The 17,794-nt window shown below is 27.6% G+C and overlaps 2 protein-coding genes and 1 long non-coding RNA gene across 9 annotated transcripts in view; all 3 read left to right on the top strand.

Moving 5' to 3' along the window:
• LOC127288896 (anoctamin-8) overlaps nucleotides 1-17,794 on the top strand; it is a 207,592-nt gene that overhangs the window by 44,663 nt on the left and 145,135 nt on the right. Inside the window, exon 1 of one of the 6 annotated variants that reach the window (XM_051316601.1) lies at nucleotides 13-154. The exons of the other annotated variants lie outside the window; for them this stretch is intronic. The gene's annotated coding sequence lies outside the window, so the exon portion shown is untranslated. Of the gene's footprint in view, nucleotides 1-12; nucleotides 155-17,794 lie in introns of those variants that run through there. 6 annotated transcript variants of the gene reach the window in all.
• LOC127288901 (uncharacterized) lies at nucleotides 10,608-11,883 on the top strand. Its single transcript, XM_051316609.1, has 3 exons — nucleotides 10,608-10,719; nucleotides 11,035-11,579; nucleotides 11,668-11,883. Exons 2-3 carry the CDS (start codon nucleotides 11,112-11,114, stop codon nucleotides 11,755-11,757), a joined length of 558 nt encoding a protein of 185 aa, XP_051172566.1. The 5' UTR covers nucleotides 10,608-10,719; nucleotides 11,035-11,111; the 3' UTR covers nucleotides 11,758-11,883.
• LOC127288906 (uncharacterized) lies at nucleotides 14,709-17,520 on the top strand. Of its 2 annotated transcripts, XR_007844110.1 has the most exons (8): nucleotides 14,709-15,262; nucleotides 15,435-15,706; nucleotides 15,793-15,871; nucleotides 15,972-16,070; nucleotides 16,151-16,276; nucleotides 16,415-16,736; nucleotides 16,890-17,027; nucleotides 17,286-17,520. It is a non-coding gene; the product is annotated as an uncharacterized LOC127288906 (long non-coding RNA). The 2 variants fall into 2 exon arrangements; XR_007844109.1 differs by having other exon boundaries at nucleotides 14,709-15,706.

Genomic DNA, 17,794 nt, shown 5'->3' with positions numbered 1-17,794 from the left:
CGTGACAGGTCAGCCATTTTTAGTCATTCTCATTCTGGAAGTGTAAGAGGCAACAAGCCCGTTTTGATAATAAAAAAAAAATATAATTGTGTGGAAAAATTAAAACAAGTCATGTCAGGACGAGGCTCATTGAGGGGTCGGCGTCGTATAGACGGTGAGTCCCGAGTGTAATAACTAATTTGTCAGCCAGATCGGCATATTATAAAACAATTTATTTTGTATAATAAAATTTCCAATCGTAGTAAAATTTCTCGCGTAATAAAATCACATGTTAAATATTATTCGGCCTTCTGCCGAATACCTTATTAGGAAAATTATTCCATTAAATTAAAATTTATTATGAAACAAATTAAGTGAAGTGTTTACTTGTGTCTTTATCCTTTCCCCCCACTCTCCGCGGGTTATTGGTATCCTACAATGACGTGCTGAGCCAGCAGGCGGATATTATATTATATTCAAATAAATATAGAATGGTTTAGTTATTTTTCCATAAAAATAACTTGGCGTCTTTTAAAAAAATAATAAATTAAAAATAAAGTAACGTGAGATAATAAAATTTAAAATTAATAGTTTTTGGTAAAATTAGAGTAAAAATAACATAAAAATAATCAATCAAGCAAAAATCACGTTATAAATGGCACCCAACTATAGGGCCCGATAGAGACACATTACTTCACTTAATTTTAAACAAACAACAAATATTATAAATTGTGAAAAATTATTTCAATTATAACTGTTCCATAATTTTGTGAGAATTTGTAAAATAAATATATTTGAGTTTTATAAACTCAAATATCTTAGAAAAAAATTTTGAGATTTCAGCTTATACTGAAGAATCAAAGTAAACATAGAAAATAATAATCAAGGTCACAATTCTGTGACTGATAGTACAAATTCTCACAACAAGGATAAATATACACTGATCGAGAATCAAATTCTTAAAAATATTACGGGTAAAAATAAAATTAATCAATTATTAAAATAATTAATTTTATTTAAATAAATTACGAAGGATTTGGCTAAGTCATCGCCGCCTTCTAGTGAAATGAATTGATTGAATTGTGCAATCGGTTCTCGATTGCTACAATATATATTTTTTTTATTATAGCTTAATAAATAATAAATAATATATTTAAAATAAAAATTATGAAAAATATTTTCTAAAATGAATTAAAAATTTAATCTATGTATTCCTGTTCTTATTCCTTCTGCGGACAGTAAAATTATATCCATTTTTTTTGTTTTGACTATAAATGACAGAACAATATTTTTTTTATATTTTGTTTAATACAATACGGTTACTGTGTAGTCGAGGATTGATTGCACAAAATATTATTTTTTTTGTTGTTGACTGAGACTGCTCTTTCACCGAATTTTTCCGACTCCATAATAAATCCCATAGTATAAACAAAAATTCTTTTGTTAAAATGGCGGACCATATAATTGACGAGCCAACAATTTTTGACAATTGGTCTAGAGACCAATTAAACATTTATTTAAACTCAGTTAACGTCAATTCAGAAGGGAGTTTAAAAACCTTACGTGGACGTGCCTACAATGACGTGCTGAGCCAGCAGGCGGATATTATATTATATTCAAATAAATATACAATGGTTTAGTTATTTTTCCATAAAAATAACTTGGCGTCTTTTAAAAAAATAATAAATTAAAAATTAAGTAACGTGAGATAATAAAATTTAAAATTAATAGTTTTTAGTAAAATTAGAGTAAAAATAACATAAAAATAATCAATCAAGCAAAAATCACGTTATAACGCATAGAAAATAAATATTCAAGTCGCTGATCAACACATGGAATAAAATTCTCAAAAATTTTAAACGATACTTCTTTAAAAATAAAAGGGTAATAAAACTGTCTGTCTCTTCTATATTCTAGTGCAACTGCATTTTCTCCATATAAAATTCCAAATCCTAGGTGATAATTACAGCATTTTATTTCTTGAGAAGTTTCTTTACCATTAAAATATGCTCCTATAATCTTAATACCCTGGCGGATTTGAATTACCTAAATTCGACACAACTGGGGCGAATCTAAGTCGAATTTAGGTAATTATCAAAAAAAAGCTTTAAATTGATGAAAATTTATCAAAATTAGTATTGTGAGGTTAAATGAACATTTATAGAGTTAATTTTTGTAAGAATTTTAATTATTAACGTGATAAATAATAAATAATCCCTTGATATGTGCAAGTGGTTACTGTAGATTTTAACTCGTTGTCAGTTTTCATAATATTTTCAAGAAATTAGTGTAAAATGTGTGAAAAAATAATTTACATTTAATAGAAATTGCAAATTTTATTAAATTATTTTATTATTTATCGAGCACAGTTTAAAATAATTGCAATTTAACTTAAAAAAAAAATTTTTCTTAAAAGTGATAAGAACTCTACTATACCGACAGCAAGAGGATATTTTTAAACAAAAATTCTACGAATAAAACAAAAAACCAGGAAGTTATAAACTTGTCAACATATTGTTTATAACAAATCTAATCACGATAATGTCAAAATAATATTTGACACGTCAAGACAGGAAATACCAAACATTTTTTACAGTTGCGCAATCATAATATTCGACAAAAATGTCGTTAATATCGGTAAGAGATTCCTACTATCCAGAACGCCCACAGCCTATCTACTCAAGTTGCATTTCAATTCATTTTCTTGTAAAACAACTGTTTTCATTTCTATCCAATTGAGCACCTGGAAATAAGAACTCGCCAAGCGCTCGGCTGCACGCTACAAAGCCAGTCAAACATACAAAAATGATGAAAAAATAAAATTCGAAATTTTTGATTTTTGAAAAATGCTATCTAGTACACTGTAACAAGTCCAAACAGAATTTTCCTAAAGATAGGAATTTTACTTTTAAGAATTCCTGGCACAAATACTATATTAAATGCAGAAATAATACAGGGTCCAAAATGGAAAATACAATATTTGGTAATTTTACTATTTCGAATATTGGGATTTTTCATTCCTCGGCGAAATTCTTTCTACTATGAACTTCCCCGCAGACTTTTTGTCGGCGAAGATAAATGAGTATGATTACCGACAGATATTTGTTTATAATTAAAAATTGGTCAACAATTGAAAAAATTTCAACATTTTTTTAGACTATCCTCATCTATGGACCTAAAAGCAGAAGTATGCAAAATCTCATTGGAATTGATTAATATTTCTCGAAGATACGATGATTTATGTTTAAAAATTGAATGAAATTTGGAAATAAAATTTTTTTTATTTTTTTCATTTATTAAATAAACTATTCATTTGACGAGAAAAATCCAGAGGAAAAAAAGATGTGCATTTTCATTTCCTACAAGATATCATTTTTCAAAAATCAAAAATTTCAAATTTTATTTTTCCATCATTTTTGTATGTTTGACTGGCTTTGTAGCGTGCAGCCGAGCGCTTGGCGAGTTCTTATTTCCAGGTGCTCAATTTAATTCTTTGAAAATTTAGTGTAGAAAATGTTAACACTTAAATTGTTATCCTAACAGCGTAAACTAAAATCAGATTAAAACAGTATAATTCTGGAAATTACTAAAAAGTTAAAATCATTTTAATTTATTTGATCAAAATACGAATTGTAGCAAATAAATCTAATTTAAGGGGGGAAACTCGTGTAAAAAAGAATTTTTTACACTTTTTTTTGCTTTAAAAATTAGTTTACTATCTGTAGAATATGAATTAATCTATAATTAGATGTATGAATGTTTATAGCATACATAAGTTTAGCACTCCTGATGCTACCAAATGCTGTTAACGATGAGCACAAGATCGCCCTATTCTTTCGGTTTCTTGTGAATATAATTTTATTAATTGTCAGTAGCAAGCACTATTAGCAAATGATAGTAAATCTTGGTTTTAGTGCAATAGCTATTTTCGAATACACAACGTCTTCAAGGCAATAATAGTTAAAACACTACTTTTTTGTATCGAAAACTGTAAACGCATTTTTTTCAAAACGTGTTTTATCGCTCGCCGTGCAATGCAGCTCAGACAATTTTTAACCGATTTTCATGAAACTTAATAGAAATCTTCCTTAACTTACTGGCTATTTTTGTAGATTGTTTTTAAAAAATCTATTAAAAAATTTTTTTTTTAAATGGTCACAAATTTTTTTAACTTTCTTTCCTCATACCGTATTTCGACGCCTCCTATTCATATAATGCTTATTAAAATAACAAAGCAAGATCGTTCTTATTAAACTTTTTGTGCAGTATTATTCTTACAGAAATTTCAGTGCAGGATAATTCTTATTTAAAATCACGTGCAAAACAATACCTACTCCCAAGCAGCACGATATATTCCCTGAATATCCCTTGAATACCACAGTAGAATATTCTCATGATCTTCTAGGAAAATAAAATGTCCGCATCATAGGAATATTCCACAGTGACATTCATGGAACATTCCAGTGACATTAAGTGGATATTTAGGTGACATTGTGGGAATATTCCACAGTTACATTGAATTTGTTTTTAAATCTGTTTTTAATCTTCCTGCTTATTCAAATAACAATTTATAACACATTTCTATTATTTCAACACTTTAAAAAAATTCAATATAAGCGTGGAATATTCCTGTAATATTACCCTTAATTTTAGTGGAATATTCCTTTAATATTACCCTCAATGTTACTGGAATATTCCTTTAATATTACCCTCAATGTTACTGGAATATTCTCTGAATGTCACCGTGCAATATTTTTATGAGGCGGACATTTTGATTTTCCAGGAAGATCATGGGAATATTCCACGGTGGTATTAACAACATGTTTTGAACATTTTCTAAATATCAATTATTGCATTAAAATTCGTCTGAACTAGAATCTGAGGTTTAACCAATTTTCTTTAGATGATCAACAATTTCTTGGTCAATAAGCTTCGTTTTTCGTATATAATTACGCACCATTATGTATATCAACCTCAAAAGAACAAATAAACATTTTTTATAATTTGCAGTCGCATTAGCTGGAATTTATCGAGCCGTAATAGCTCCAACAATCCTTGCCCCATGAGCCCATATTTCAGTTCTTTCTAAATTTTAAGAAACGACGTGAATTAATTTGAAAATAAATACGATATTCGTGTTCAGCAGGAAATTCCAAATAAATAATCAAAACTACTAATATAGAAAACAATATGATCGACACTACGTTGAAATTTTAGCAAAACAGACTTTTTACAAAAATAAACTCCTGACTTCGCAAATAGTAGCAGATTGACATCCAATTTTAACATCATCTATTGGTGTTAAGACGCAAATATGCCATGAATGACGCGATTTTTTAGCAAACCGTGTAAGCATAACAGCAACTAACTATCCTTGCCCCATCCTCCCCAATACAAAACAATCCATGTGTTTAATTCTGTAGGTCTAATGACGAAGACATAAAAGGTTAATTCGGAATCTTTTCTTATTGATTTCTTAGATCATACTATATTTTTAACATGTATTTTTATACATTTCACTTAAATGGGTATGTTCTTTAATATAAATGTATTTTAAATGAAACTGTTTAAAAATTTTATTTTATAAATCGTTTTTATTTTTATAACGTAATATAATTACTTTGATTAGGAATTTTTAAATTATTTTTACAAATAAATATTTCATATAATTTCTGTTATTAGCAGTTTAGTTTAGTCTTATTTTTAATTCTATATGTACAAACTTGATGAAGTGATCTGTTCGAGAAGATTATAAATTAAATTAAAATCTAGTACATAATAAATAAATAATTGATATCTAATTTTCAATTAATTTTATCATTGTTATATAATTAACAACAAAACTTTTTATTTAACCTTAATTTTACACACGTAATATTAAATTACGTTTACCATGTTCGCCAGTAACCTTTAAATATGTTCTGTACTAACATTTATGTAAATAAAAATTATATTGACCGCTAGCTTCAGTAGGTACTGTTTTGCACGCGATTTTGAATAAAAATTATCCTGCACTGAAATTTTTATAAGAATCATACTGCACAAAAAATTCAAATAAGAACGATCTTGCTTTGTTATTTTAATAAGCATTACATGAATAGGAAGCGTCGATTTGTGTATTTTAACGATGAAATTTTTTTTTATTTTCGTTGAGATTTGAGACCTGTAGTGGGATTACGAATAGCGCTAGTCGCTATGTAGCGCTTTTCACTAATTAGGGTTAAAAAATTACATATTTTTAGTGAAATTTGTTCTAAATGCTGTCCAAAATAAAATAGCGTTGACGGTTTTTTAAAAACTTAAATTGCAAGATCGTAATTCCAAAGAGAATATAAACATAACCCCAATAGATAAGACCTTCCCGGCTGAAAAAACTTGTACAAGAAAATGTACAAGTTCTTGTACATGTTCATTAATAAACTTGTACATTTTCTTGTACATGTTCAAGTAATGTTCTTGAACAAGTTCAGCATCCGGGATTGAGAATAAACTTGGAATAAATAATGAAATACCGGAACCATAACTATAATATTTATTGTGACTTAATTCGAACAGGTTAATTATACTTATCATTTGTGGGTAGCATTTGCCAAGTTTTCACTGGCATATCGCCACTGGTATAGAAGTCGTGGTCACTGGGGATCAAATATGACACATAATAAATAAATAATATGTAACCCTATTGAAAATCCCCACATGGGACACCACATGGGAAACCACATGGGATCCTATGTCAAAACTATGTAAAACCCCAGTTCCATTAAGGAAACCATATGATTTCCCATGCAAATCCCCATTGGAAATCCTTTATAATTTTTTTTAATTTTCCCATGTCATTCCCCAAGTGAAATCCTTTATCCTTTTTTCTAAATTTCCTATGTCAAATCTCATGTCAATCCCCAAGTGAAATCCTTTATCATTTTTTTGAAAAATTTCACTAGGGGATTGGCATGGGATTTGAGATAGGAAAATTTTTTAAACAAATTTTAAAAAATTTCATTTGTGGATTGATATTGGAAAATTATACTAAATAATTAAAAAAGGATTTGACAGGGGAAATTTTTTTAAAAAAATGATAAAGGATTTCATTTGGGGATTGATATGGGAAAATTATACTAAATAATTTGAAAAAGGATTTAACGTTGGATATAATAAACCATGTTCTTGTTGTCGTAGAAAGTTGATCCAAAGTTTATTGGAAAGGGAATTTCAAAAGGATTCGAAAACCGTTTTAAAATTTCGTGGATCGCAATTAGCAAAAAGGTTATCGCGTTTTTTGTGCGACGCTGCGTGTTTCTAGCGTTAGCACGCAGAATGTTTTTTGCTCAAAAAGTATGGAAACTTGCAAATATTTCGAAAGTACGAATTTCTATAAAAAATGTTCAAGACAAAAGTTGTTCCTAACAAAAAGATCTACATTTGTGAACCCAAAACATTGGTTGTTTTTGTTAAATAAAATCCTCTAATTTTCAGAATCAAATTAGTAATCCCAATGAAATTATGTGTTTTAACGTGTGAAGTATATGACCAAAATATTGGTTTGAGGAGTCTTAGCTCTAGGCCTAATGCGAAAATTAGCTTCGAATTTTTAATATGTTACCCCAAAAACCCCATAAGCTGCGATTTTTTCAAACTCACTTATTTGAAGAAAACTGTTTAGTTCAATGTCTAGGATTGGGCCTAATAATTTGTGCATTTTTACCACATGTGTGAACGCAGAATTTTATGAGGATTAAGATTTCTATACGCAATATTAGTGGTCTCATTACAAAAGACTACTTTTTTTTGCTGTAAAGGCGCTTGCACACCTCCATCACCCTCTTACCACGCAGAAAACGTACAGGAGTAAGAGAGACAGAAAATTCAAATTTAAATCTACTGATTCTCTGATTGGATTTGGTGTGAGTGTGAGTGCGCCCTAAGGCCTCACATGGGGCCCCGGGCCCAATTTTTTTGGTTCAAAAATAGAGACGCATGAATATTTCCGAAATTATACTTGCCGGAATTTTCATTGTGTTTAATTAAAAATTATCGAATTTACACTTAGTAGAATTTTAGAAAAGTAGATTTCACAATGAGCCCAATTTTAATATCGAAAAATATCTATTTTAAAAAATTCTTATTTTATAGAATTTTTATTTAACTGAACTTTGATAAAGCAGATTTTCTAATATATCGAATTTTTAAAATAATAATACAATTTCCATTTAACAAAATTTATGGCTAGAATAATTTTTATAAAGAAGAATTTTTATTTATTAAAATTGTTTTTTTGTCAAATTTCTATTTAGCCTAGTATTCACTTAAAAGTATTTTTATTAAAAGAATTTCTATATAACAAAATTCCTATTTAACAAAACTTTTATTAGGAAATAATGCGAAAATTATCTTCAAATTTCTAATACGTTAAAAAAAAAGCTTTTAAGGGGTTACGCCACCCTGAACGCATGAAAATCGGATGGTTTTTTAGGAATTTTTTTGACAAAACTATTAGAGGTAGGACTTATTTACATTTATTGATGCTTTAATACATATATTAAGCTTTATAAATATTAAAAAAATGGTTTTTAATTAAAAATGGCGGAGATATAAGTATTGGCGTGGATCAATTTTTCCGGAGCACTCCTTGATGGTGTACCTGATTGGCAGTTCAATTTTTGTCTGAAACAAGTGAAACAATATTTTTCTTAAAAAGTGACAAATTTTGAACAGGGTAGCGATTATGTATTTTTATTTAACTTTGACGTCAAAGTCATTTTCATTTTGACTTCGTACCCAAGAAGCACGTAATATATCCTCAATATCAAGGTAATATTACACGTGAGATTCGTAATATAACGCTGTAATATTACAGTAATCTTACAGTGATCTTAAAATGTCCGCCTCAAGGTAATATTACCGGGTATATTACTGTAATATTAACGGTAATATTACAGTAATATTACAGACTGATTTGAGTTATTCATAAAGCATAAGAAACGTAAATATATTATAAGTCAATTTGGCTTTTTGGTAAAACTCTGGACTCGTGTGCTTAATATTAATATTACGGTATAATATTACTGCAATATTACTGTAATATTACCTTAATATTAGCGCGTAATATTACAGTAACATTACCGGTAATATTACCTTGAGGCGGACATTTTAAGATCACTGTAAGATTACTGTAATATTACAACGTTATATTACGAATCTTACATGTAATATTACCTTGATATTGAGGTTATATTACGTGCTTCTTGGGTAGTCAAATGTCATTTTTCGTAGTTTTACGTAAAATAATTGTTTTGATTTGTCAAATTGTAATATCCACAATTTATTTAGGAATTAAATTATAAAAAAGTAAAGTAAGTAATTTTAAACAGTTAAAAAAGCGGTATAATTAAGGAATTTTTAAAAGATTAATAATTAGGTTAAAATTATTTAATAACAAATTATTTCATCTGTCAACGGTAAGTATTGTTTAATGTTGAAATCAGGGATATGTTATAATTGTTTTGAATAATGCCTTACTTTCATTTTTTATAAATGTATAGTCAGAATAAAATAAACTAAAATATCAAAAACTAAAGAAGAAATTATGTCTTTTAAAAGATAATTCAAAACATAAAAAATGACTTACATTTGACGTATGAAATATTTTTTTCCTAAAATAATTTGAACTTAAATTAGTTTCCTACTGTTTTGAACAAATTGACATTTTGTACATAATTTATTGATGTAATTTAAAATAGAAAATGCTCAACATAAATTATTATTAAAATTACTCATTTTTTGGCATTATGTAATTGCAATTAATTCCTAAACATAAATTCAGTAACGAGACTGTTATTTATATTTGTGTAAATAAAAATTAACGATTAATTTTATTTAAACTGTAATTAATTATATATAAATAGTAATATTTAAATAATTCTTTCAATATTTCCTCTTAACATATGTGAATGAATAAATAAATAAAATAATATATTAATGTTTTAATTATATTTCATAAATTAAAGTTTTTTTAACCTCTTACTTTTACTTAGTTTGTTAAAGTTATAAAAGTTTTTTTTTAAATCCTTGTTATGCTGTCTTGATCTTTTTAAAATTACTTACTTCACTTTTTCATCATTTAATTCCTAAATAAAGTTTTTATTCTTAAATTTTTAATAAAATGAAAAAAGTAATTATACTTCAAAATTGTGGTTATTACAATTTGACAAATCAAAACAATCATTTTACGTAAAACTATGTAAAATGACATTTGACTACGAAGACAAAATGAAAATGACTTTGACGCCCAAGGTAAATCAAAATACATAATCGCTACCCAGAGTGACGAAGCCATTTTAAAAAAAAATTTTTTTACACAAATGGAAGCACTTCAAAAATTGACTTTTTTTGGGCTAAAAGTACCGTATAAAAAATTGGATAAAAAGAATGTCCTCTGATCTGAAAATGGAAAGTCGTTAAGGAGGCGCTAGACGGCTTCTAGCAGCTCTCGGCGCATCCCTACACAGATAGTCATCACCTTTTAAAATTGTACGCATGCTTGTTCTATCTTTGTCGCTCTTGCAGTGAAATTGAAGTGAGATATCAGACTCCACGGAGTGTTTTTTCCTCCGTGGTTTTTTCGTGATTATTTCTATGTTCTAAGAATTTCATTAAAAGATAATAATGGCATGTCAAATACCAGGGTGTACTACCAAATACTTGGATAAAAATAACAAGCTGCAAATGTTTACAGCTGATGGGGTAAGTATGGATATATAAATTTAAATATATATTGAAAGAAAGTACTCATAAAATAACCTCAAAAAGTTTTCGTATGCATGAATGCTTGCCGGTAGAAATTGTTGTAAAACTGCGTAAATAATTAACTTCTTTAAACAGAAAATGTATGATAATGAAAGTGTTATATAATTCTTCTCTTTAAAGGTAATAATATTCTTTAAAAAAGTAATATATGTTAGAAGCGATTTTGTCAACATTTTATTTAGATACACTTGTTAAAAGAAGTTTAATTTTTAATCTTTATTGAGTAGTTATGTAAATTTAATGTTTTTACAGAAAGAAACTTTACTTAGTTGGAAAGAAATTCTAAAAAGGAAATACGGAATCGAAAATTTTGGCGCAAGTAGTCGAATATGCATGTTGCCGAAAGTGCGATTGAAAGAACGTATAAAAAATACTATAAAGGTGGTTCATTTAAAGAAGTAGCATTAAAGAAACCTATGTTATGCTTCGGAGCCATTCCTACAATTTTCCCCAGCAAAATTCCGAGGAAAAAGCAAGAATATGCTGTTAAAATTGTTAATGCAGAAATCTCAAATGAACAAAGAAATGTATTTGCAGAAAATAGGAATGAGACACGAAAAAGGAAACTTGAAAGTGAATCTGTTTTGGAAGGAGAAACACCAGAAAAGCAGCTTCAACTGAAAAATACTTTACATTCAAAAATCGTTGATGATTTTGTGAATGGTGTTAGATTATTACAAAATTCAAATTGGAGTCAAGCAATTAATTCTGAGAAAGAAGTCGTTTGGTCAATGTGGAAGGAAGATCGGTCATGTACGTTGAAGAATATAATTCTTCGTCCAAATTTAACAGCAAGCGTAAGTATTTATAATTAATAATACAATTGTTATAATGCATATTTGAAAGTAAGAAATAAAAATATAATTTATTTTCTTTTTATATAAGGTCTTCATAGAATTAAAAGAAATCATCCTGCCCGAAACCAAAAAATATTGCAGTCGTCAGTACATGTATTCTATAATACGTCCATCTTGATTTTCGTTAGAACCTTGAACCAGCAAAGGTTGTGTATCGTTATAAAAAAAGTTGTCCTCTTCAAAAAAAAGTAGACATTTTTCCGTATGCGAACAATATATAAACATTTTAAAAACAACACTTTTCCACTTGGTATGTATGTGAATTTTGTTTATATATTTTATAGTTTATACATAATTACTTTATTATTCCTAAATTTTATATGGAATTTGTGTTATACAAAATAATATTTCTTGAAGTATATTTTATCCTTTAAAAAAAGAAAGAATAACTCAATTACTAACCTCTTTTAATTGTTATCAGCAACCCAGTAAAAAATAAAAGATACAAAAAAAGTGGATTCCGGTTACAAGCTCAATAGCTGGTAAACGAATCCGTGAGAATCTCGGATACAAGCACTTTTCCGTATCCGAAATGCTTATAAGTTTGTAAACGCACTGAAACGAACTTTTGTAGGACTTTTAATCAAGAAAAACAAGTAAATGAATGCAGAAACGTTGGGAAATTAAATCAGAAGCAAAAATAAATAATTATTTATTAAAGAAACGTACCCTGGCGGATTTGATTTACCTAAATTCGACCCAGCTGGGGCGAATCTAAGTCGAATTTAGGTAATTATCAAAAAGAAGCTATAAATTGATGAAAATTTATAAAAATTAGTATTGTGAGGTTAAATGAACATTTATAGAGTTAATTTTTGTAAGAATTTTAATTATTAATGTGATAAATAATAAATAATCACTTGATATGTGCAAGTAGTAACTGTAGATTTTAACTCGATGTCAGTTTTCATAATATTTTCAAGAAATTAGTGTAGAATGTGTGAAAAAATAATTTATATTTAATAGAAATTGCAAATTTTATTAAATTATTTTATTATTTATTGAGCACAGTTTAAAATACTTGAAATTTAATTTAAAAAAAAAGTTTTCTTAAAAGTGATAAGAACTCTAGTATACCGACAGCAAGATGATATTTTCAGGTAAGTATAGTTATTGTAGCGTGTAGTTTTGTTGTGACTAAAAGATGTCGCTTTAGTTTCTATAGTAATGAATATTCATGAATATTTGATCATGAGATTCGATGTTCCTGTCTTATCACTATAGAAACTAAAGCAAAATCTTTTAGTCACAACAAAACTACACGCTACAATAACTTTACTTACCTGAAAATATCCTCTTGCTGTCGGTATAGTAGAGTTCTTATCATTTTTAAGAAAACTTTTTTTTAAAATTAAATTGCAATTATTTTAAAATGTGCTCGATAAATAATAAAATAATTTAATAAAATTTGCAATTTCTATTAAATATAAATTATTTTTTCACACATTTTACACTAATTTCTTGAAAATATTATGAAAACTGACAACGAGTTAAAATCTACAGTTACCACTTGAACATATCAAGTGATTATTTATTATTTATCACATTAATAATTAAAATTCTTACAAAAATTAACTCTATAAATGTTCATTTAACCTCACAATACTAATTTTTATAAATTTTCATCAATTTAAAGCTTTTTTATAATTACCTAAATTCGACTTAGATTCGACTTAGATTCGCCCTAGCTGTGTTTAATTTAGGTAAATCAAATCCGCCAGGGTACACTTAAACAAAAAACAATTATTCTTACTAATTCTAACTTCTGCATTAAAAACATTGTGAAAGCAGTGCTTTGTTGGTGATTTTACCTTGTTATTCGGGAAATATGGTTTTCTATCTTACCGACATTGGATATTAATTTAACGCGGTTTTTTCGATTTTCTTATTTCAAAAGCAACTCAAAATAATCAAAATGTTATTAAACATAATTAAGTGCTTATTTTTAATTTCCTTTACCACTTTTTATTAAATAATTTTGGATTTCTATTGAAATTGAAAATTCGACAAAACCTGCGTTAAATTAATATCCAATGTCGGTAAGGTAGACAACCATATTTTCCCAATAACAAGGTAAAATTACCAAGAAAACACTGTTTTCCCAATATTTTTAACGCAGGGGTTAGAATTAGTAAGAATAATTTGCTTTTTGTTTTAATGTATGTTTCTTTAATAAAGAATCATTTATTTTTGCTACTAATTTCATTTCCCATCGTTTCTGGATCCATTTAATTGCTTTTTCTTGATTAACAGCTTTACAAAAGTTTTCCGTTTCAGTGCGTTTACAAGCTTTACATCATTTCGGATACCGAAAACTGCTCGTATCCGAGATTCTCACGGATTCCTTTACCAGCTATTGATCTTGTAACCGGAATCCGCAGTTCTTGCATCTTTTATTAATTGATTGAAATCTGAATAAATATTATTAAAATTAAAATTATTAAATTTTAATTAATAAATTAATTAAATTAATAATAAATAAATAATTAAATAAATTATAATCGACATTAGGAAATTATTTTTAAAAATAATTTCAATGAAATTGCCTAACAACCAATAAATTATTAAAAAGTCTTAACACGAACATAACCTTTAAATTGAAGTCATTTTTGGCGGAAACTCCACCTTCACTTGCGGCTATATTGAAAGTCTTGAAATTTACATAACCTTAAAATTTATGTCATTTTTGGCAGGAAATACAGAGAGAGATGAGGAAAGGGGGAAGGACTTACTGCTTTATTAGGGTCTTAAAACAATCATAACCTCAAAATTTAGGTCAATTTTTGGCGGAGGAGGGGAAATGAAAGGAGGGAAGGGGGACTTGTGGCTATATTCAGAGCCTTGAAACGAACATAACCTCAAAATTTAAGTCATTTCTAAAGGAGGGGCGAAATGAGAGGAGGGAGGGGGACTTGCGGCTATATTCAGAGCCTTGAAACGAACATAACCTCAAAATTTAGGTCATTTCTGTCGGGGGAGGGGAGGGGACTTGCGGCTATATTCAGAGTCTTGAAACTAACATAACCTTAAAATTTAGGTCATTTTTTACGGTGGAGGGGAAATGAGAGGAGGGAGGGGGACTTGCGGCTATATTCAGTCTTGAAACGAACATAGCCTTAAAATTTAGGTCATTTCTGTCGGGGGATTGGAGGGGACTTGCGGCTATATTCAGAGCCTTGAAACGAACATAACCTCAAAATTTAGAAGGGTTTGTTCCCCCCTCCTAGGTTAAGAATTCTTGAAACAGTGGCGGCGGAGGCGGCGGCGATATCTTTTTGTAATATAGGAAGATATATATATATATATATATATTTAATTTTTCAAAGCAATATTTTTTTTGATTAGGTTTGCAAACATGTCACCAAAAAACACCAAAATTGAAGTAAAAAGCTCTCAATTGTTTGAATTTTTTAGTGATTCAAATGAAAATGATCAACTGAAAGAAATCGATTTAGCACCAAAATGTTGGATTTTCGCTAAAGGAAATCAAATTTATACTAAATTATTTATGTCTCCTCTGTATGATAGTGAAAAAAGGAAGTTTTTAAATCAACTAATTTTACATCAGTCATCGGCACCGGATGAGTGGCCAGGTTACCTTATTACGCTGCGTGGACATGCTTGTAAGTATATTGTTTTTCTCAATATGAATGATGTCATTTTATTTGAGAAAAAGCTTTTAAATGATAAAAATGTAATTAACAGTTTTTAATGATTTGGTCATTAAATAACAAATAATAATCACAATGGAAAAAATTATTTGATTATCTTTATTATTATATATTTATTATTTAGCGTCATACAGAGAAGCTTTAAGAAAGTTTAATAATATTTTGACTCAAGATAAATATTGTTAGACGACAGCAAACGAGTCAATAGCGCAAAAGAATAGCTAAAGAAATCTCCAATGCTGTAAGGTAAAAAATATAATATTTCAGAAAAAACAAAAATTGTTATGGCGGTAACAAGTCTAGACGAACCGATCTTAGAAAATATTAATTTAATAGATGTAGACAACAATAACAGAATCGAGTCTGTTCCACAACAAGAAAAAAAATTTCCTCTTGGTAAAATAAAATTTATTTACGTTATTTATAATTTGTTTATTTTAATTTATAATTAAAAAGTATTAAATAATTATTTACTTTAACAGTTTATTATTTAGAAGATATCAATTCGTAATAATAAATTAGATATTCAAAAAGAAAAGAGAAAAAAGATTTCTAATCCAGGTAAGAAATTGTCATATAAACTCTTTTTCATTGTCAAAAGTTTAAAACTTATAACTAAAAATTTTCATTAATTTAAACAAATTATTTTTACTTTTAACAGGAACTTCCTATATGAGTATCACGGATATCGAAGATTCTGATCCAGAAATTTTCCAACCGAAGAAAAACTTTTGTCAAACAAATATAAGAAAAGAACCAGGTAAAAAATTTATTTTCAAATATACACTTTAGATCATAAAAGTTTTATACATGTAATAAAAATTATTTACATTTTAACAGAAACAATTATAAACGACCCTTCTCCTGATTACATGCATATGGAAATCGACGATCCTTTTAACTCATCAAATGCTTCGAGTTCCGCTGTAGAGTATTGACTAAGCTATACAAAAAACCGTATCAAAGGTATAAATAATAATTTACTACTGTTTATTTCTAAATTGTGTTTACTGTTTTTTTAAAGGATAATATTTAAAATAATTAAAAATTTTAATTATTATATATAATAGTAAATTTAATTGATTCGATTTACATAAATTTTAGATTCTTTTCCAACAAATGAAAAAAGTTTACTTGAAACTTCAACAAAAAAAGTAAACCTTGATCTGCCAACTAATATGAAAATTTGTAAATATAATAAAAGAAAAATAATTTCATTCATCAACAATTTACAACTGAAAATTTATTTTATGAGTTCGAAAACAATCTGGACGGATTGAATATTTAAAGTCTCAATAAGAATTGTTCAGTCCCGCAAATTCATGATTTTGCACAGGAAAATAATATTCCTGAGCCATATCAAGAAATGGAAAATTTTATTGAGTTCGACAATAAATTAAAAGAGGAAAATTTTTGAAGAAGTTTTGTGAGTAATTTACGAGCGTTAAAGCATTATTTGATTTTGACCATTATTAATCTTTAAATGTATATTATTATTTTCTAATTACTATAATTACTATATAATTATTTTAAAAAATTTAATTCTACATATTATCATTACCAATTAACTACGATCCAGTAATGGATGTTTAAAAGAGTATAACAAATATTATTAAAAAATATCTGTCAAAGAAGGTTGCACTGCAGTTTGTGACAATGAAGCGAACAGAAAATAAAAAGATTTTTAAAGACACGCAACTGTACTCCTGCATTCTCGGTAATAATTAATGGTTATTTCAATTTTAAGGGCCTAAAGCTCTGAACTTTTAAGTTGACGAAATAATTATTTTGGTCTATATTTTTTTTTTTAAAATACTGAGGCGAAAAAATGTTTCGTCCATTTAAACGATCAGAACTTCAGGCACATTACATAGTAGCTCTATTACAAAAAAATTATAGTAGCAAATGATATTAATGTCTTATTATTATATTATATAGTAAATCGAATTTGTATGCAATAAAATATTTGTTACAGCTGCTGTCATTGTCTCCCACAAAAAAAAGAAACATTGGGGGCCTTTGACAAAAAAGCATATACTATCTGAATTAAGCTTAATTTTACCCAACGCCAAAGATTGGGAAGGGTGGACGGACTCTTTGCACAAAAAACAATAAAATTCAATTCTATTAATTGTAGAAAGTGCCTTTAATTTGATATTTTTTTCAAAAAACAGAAAAAATCATCTTTTTTAGATCAGTAGTAATTTTAATTTAAAAAATCCATATTTATATCATATTATTATTATGTATTTAATATATAACAGTATTTATCATATTTTTAATAATTGAATTAAATTACAAAAGGGCTTGTCCCGTCAGCTTATTAAATAAAATAAAAAAAATAAAAAAATTTTACTTTACAAATTTGTATATTGTAATTAATAAATACTATATAAGTAATTAATAAAAAATGTTATATTTTCTTCAATCTTATAATTGTCTAGATTTGTATACAAATTTACATAGTAATAAAATTTATTAAGT

This window comes from Leptopilina boulardi, unplaced genomic scaffold (assembly GCF_019393585.1).
Source record: "Leptopilina boulardi isolate dan_hultmark-lab unplaced genomic scaffold, ZJU_Lbou_2.1 LbouV2_397, whole genome shotgun sequence".
NCBI lineage: Eukaryota > Metazoa > Arthropoda > Insecta > Hymenoptera > Figitidae > Leptopilina > Leptopilina boulardi.
This window is presented reverse-complemented; position numbering and strand designations above follow the sequence as displayed.

What these genes read in the sequence shown, in the direction of transcription:
- LOC127288901 (XM_051316609.1), top strand. Translation starts at nt 11,112, where the DNA reads ATGCATGTTGCCGAAAGTGCGATTGAAAGAACGTATAAAAAATACTAT. An exon ending in GTCCAAATTTAACAGCAAGC is followed by an intron (nt 11,580 to 11,667) that starts GTAAGTATTTAT and finishes TTTTTATATAAG; the next exon opens with GTCTTCATAGAATTAAAAGA.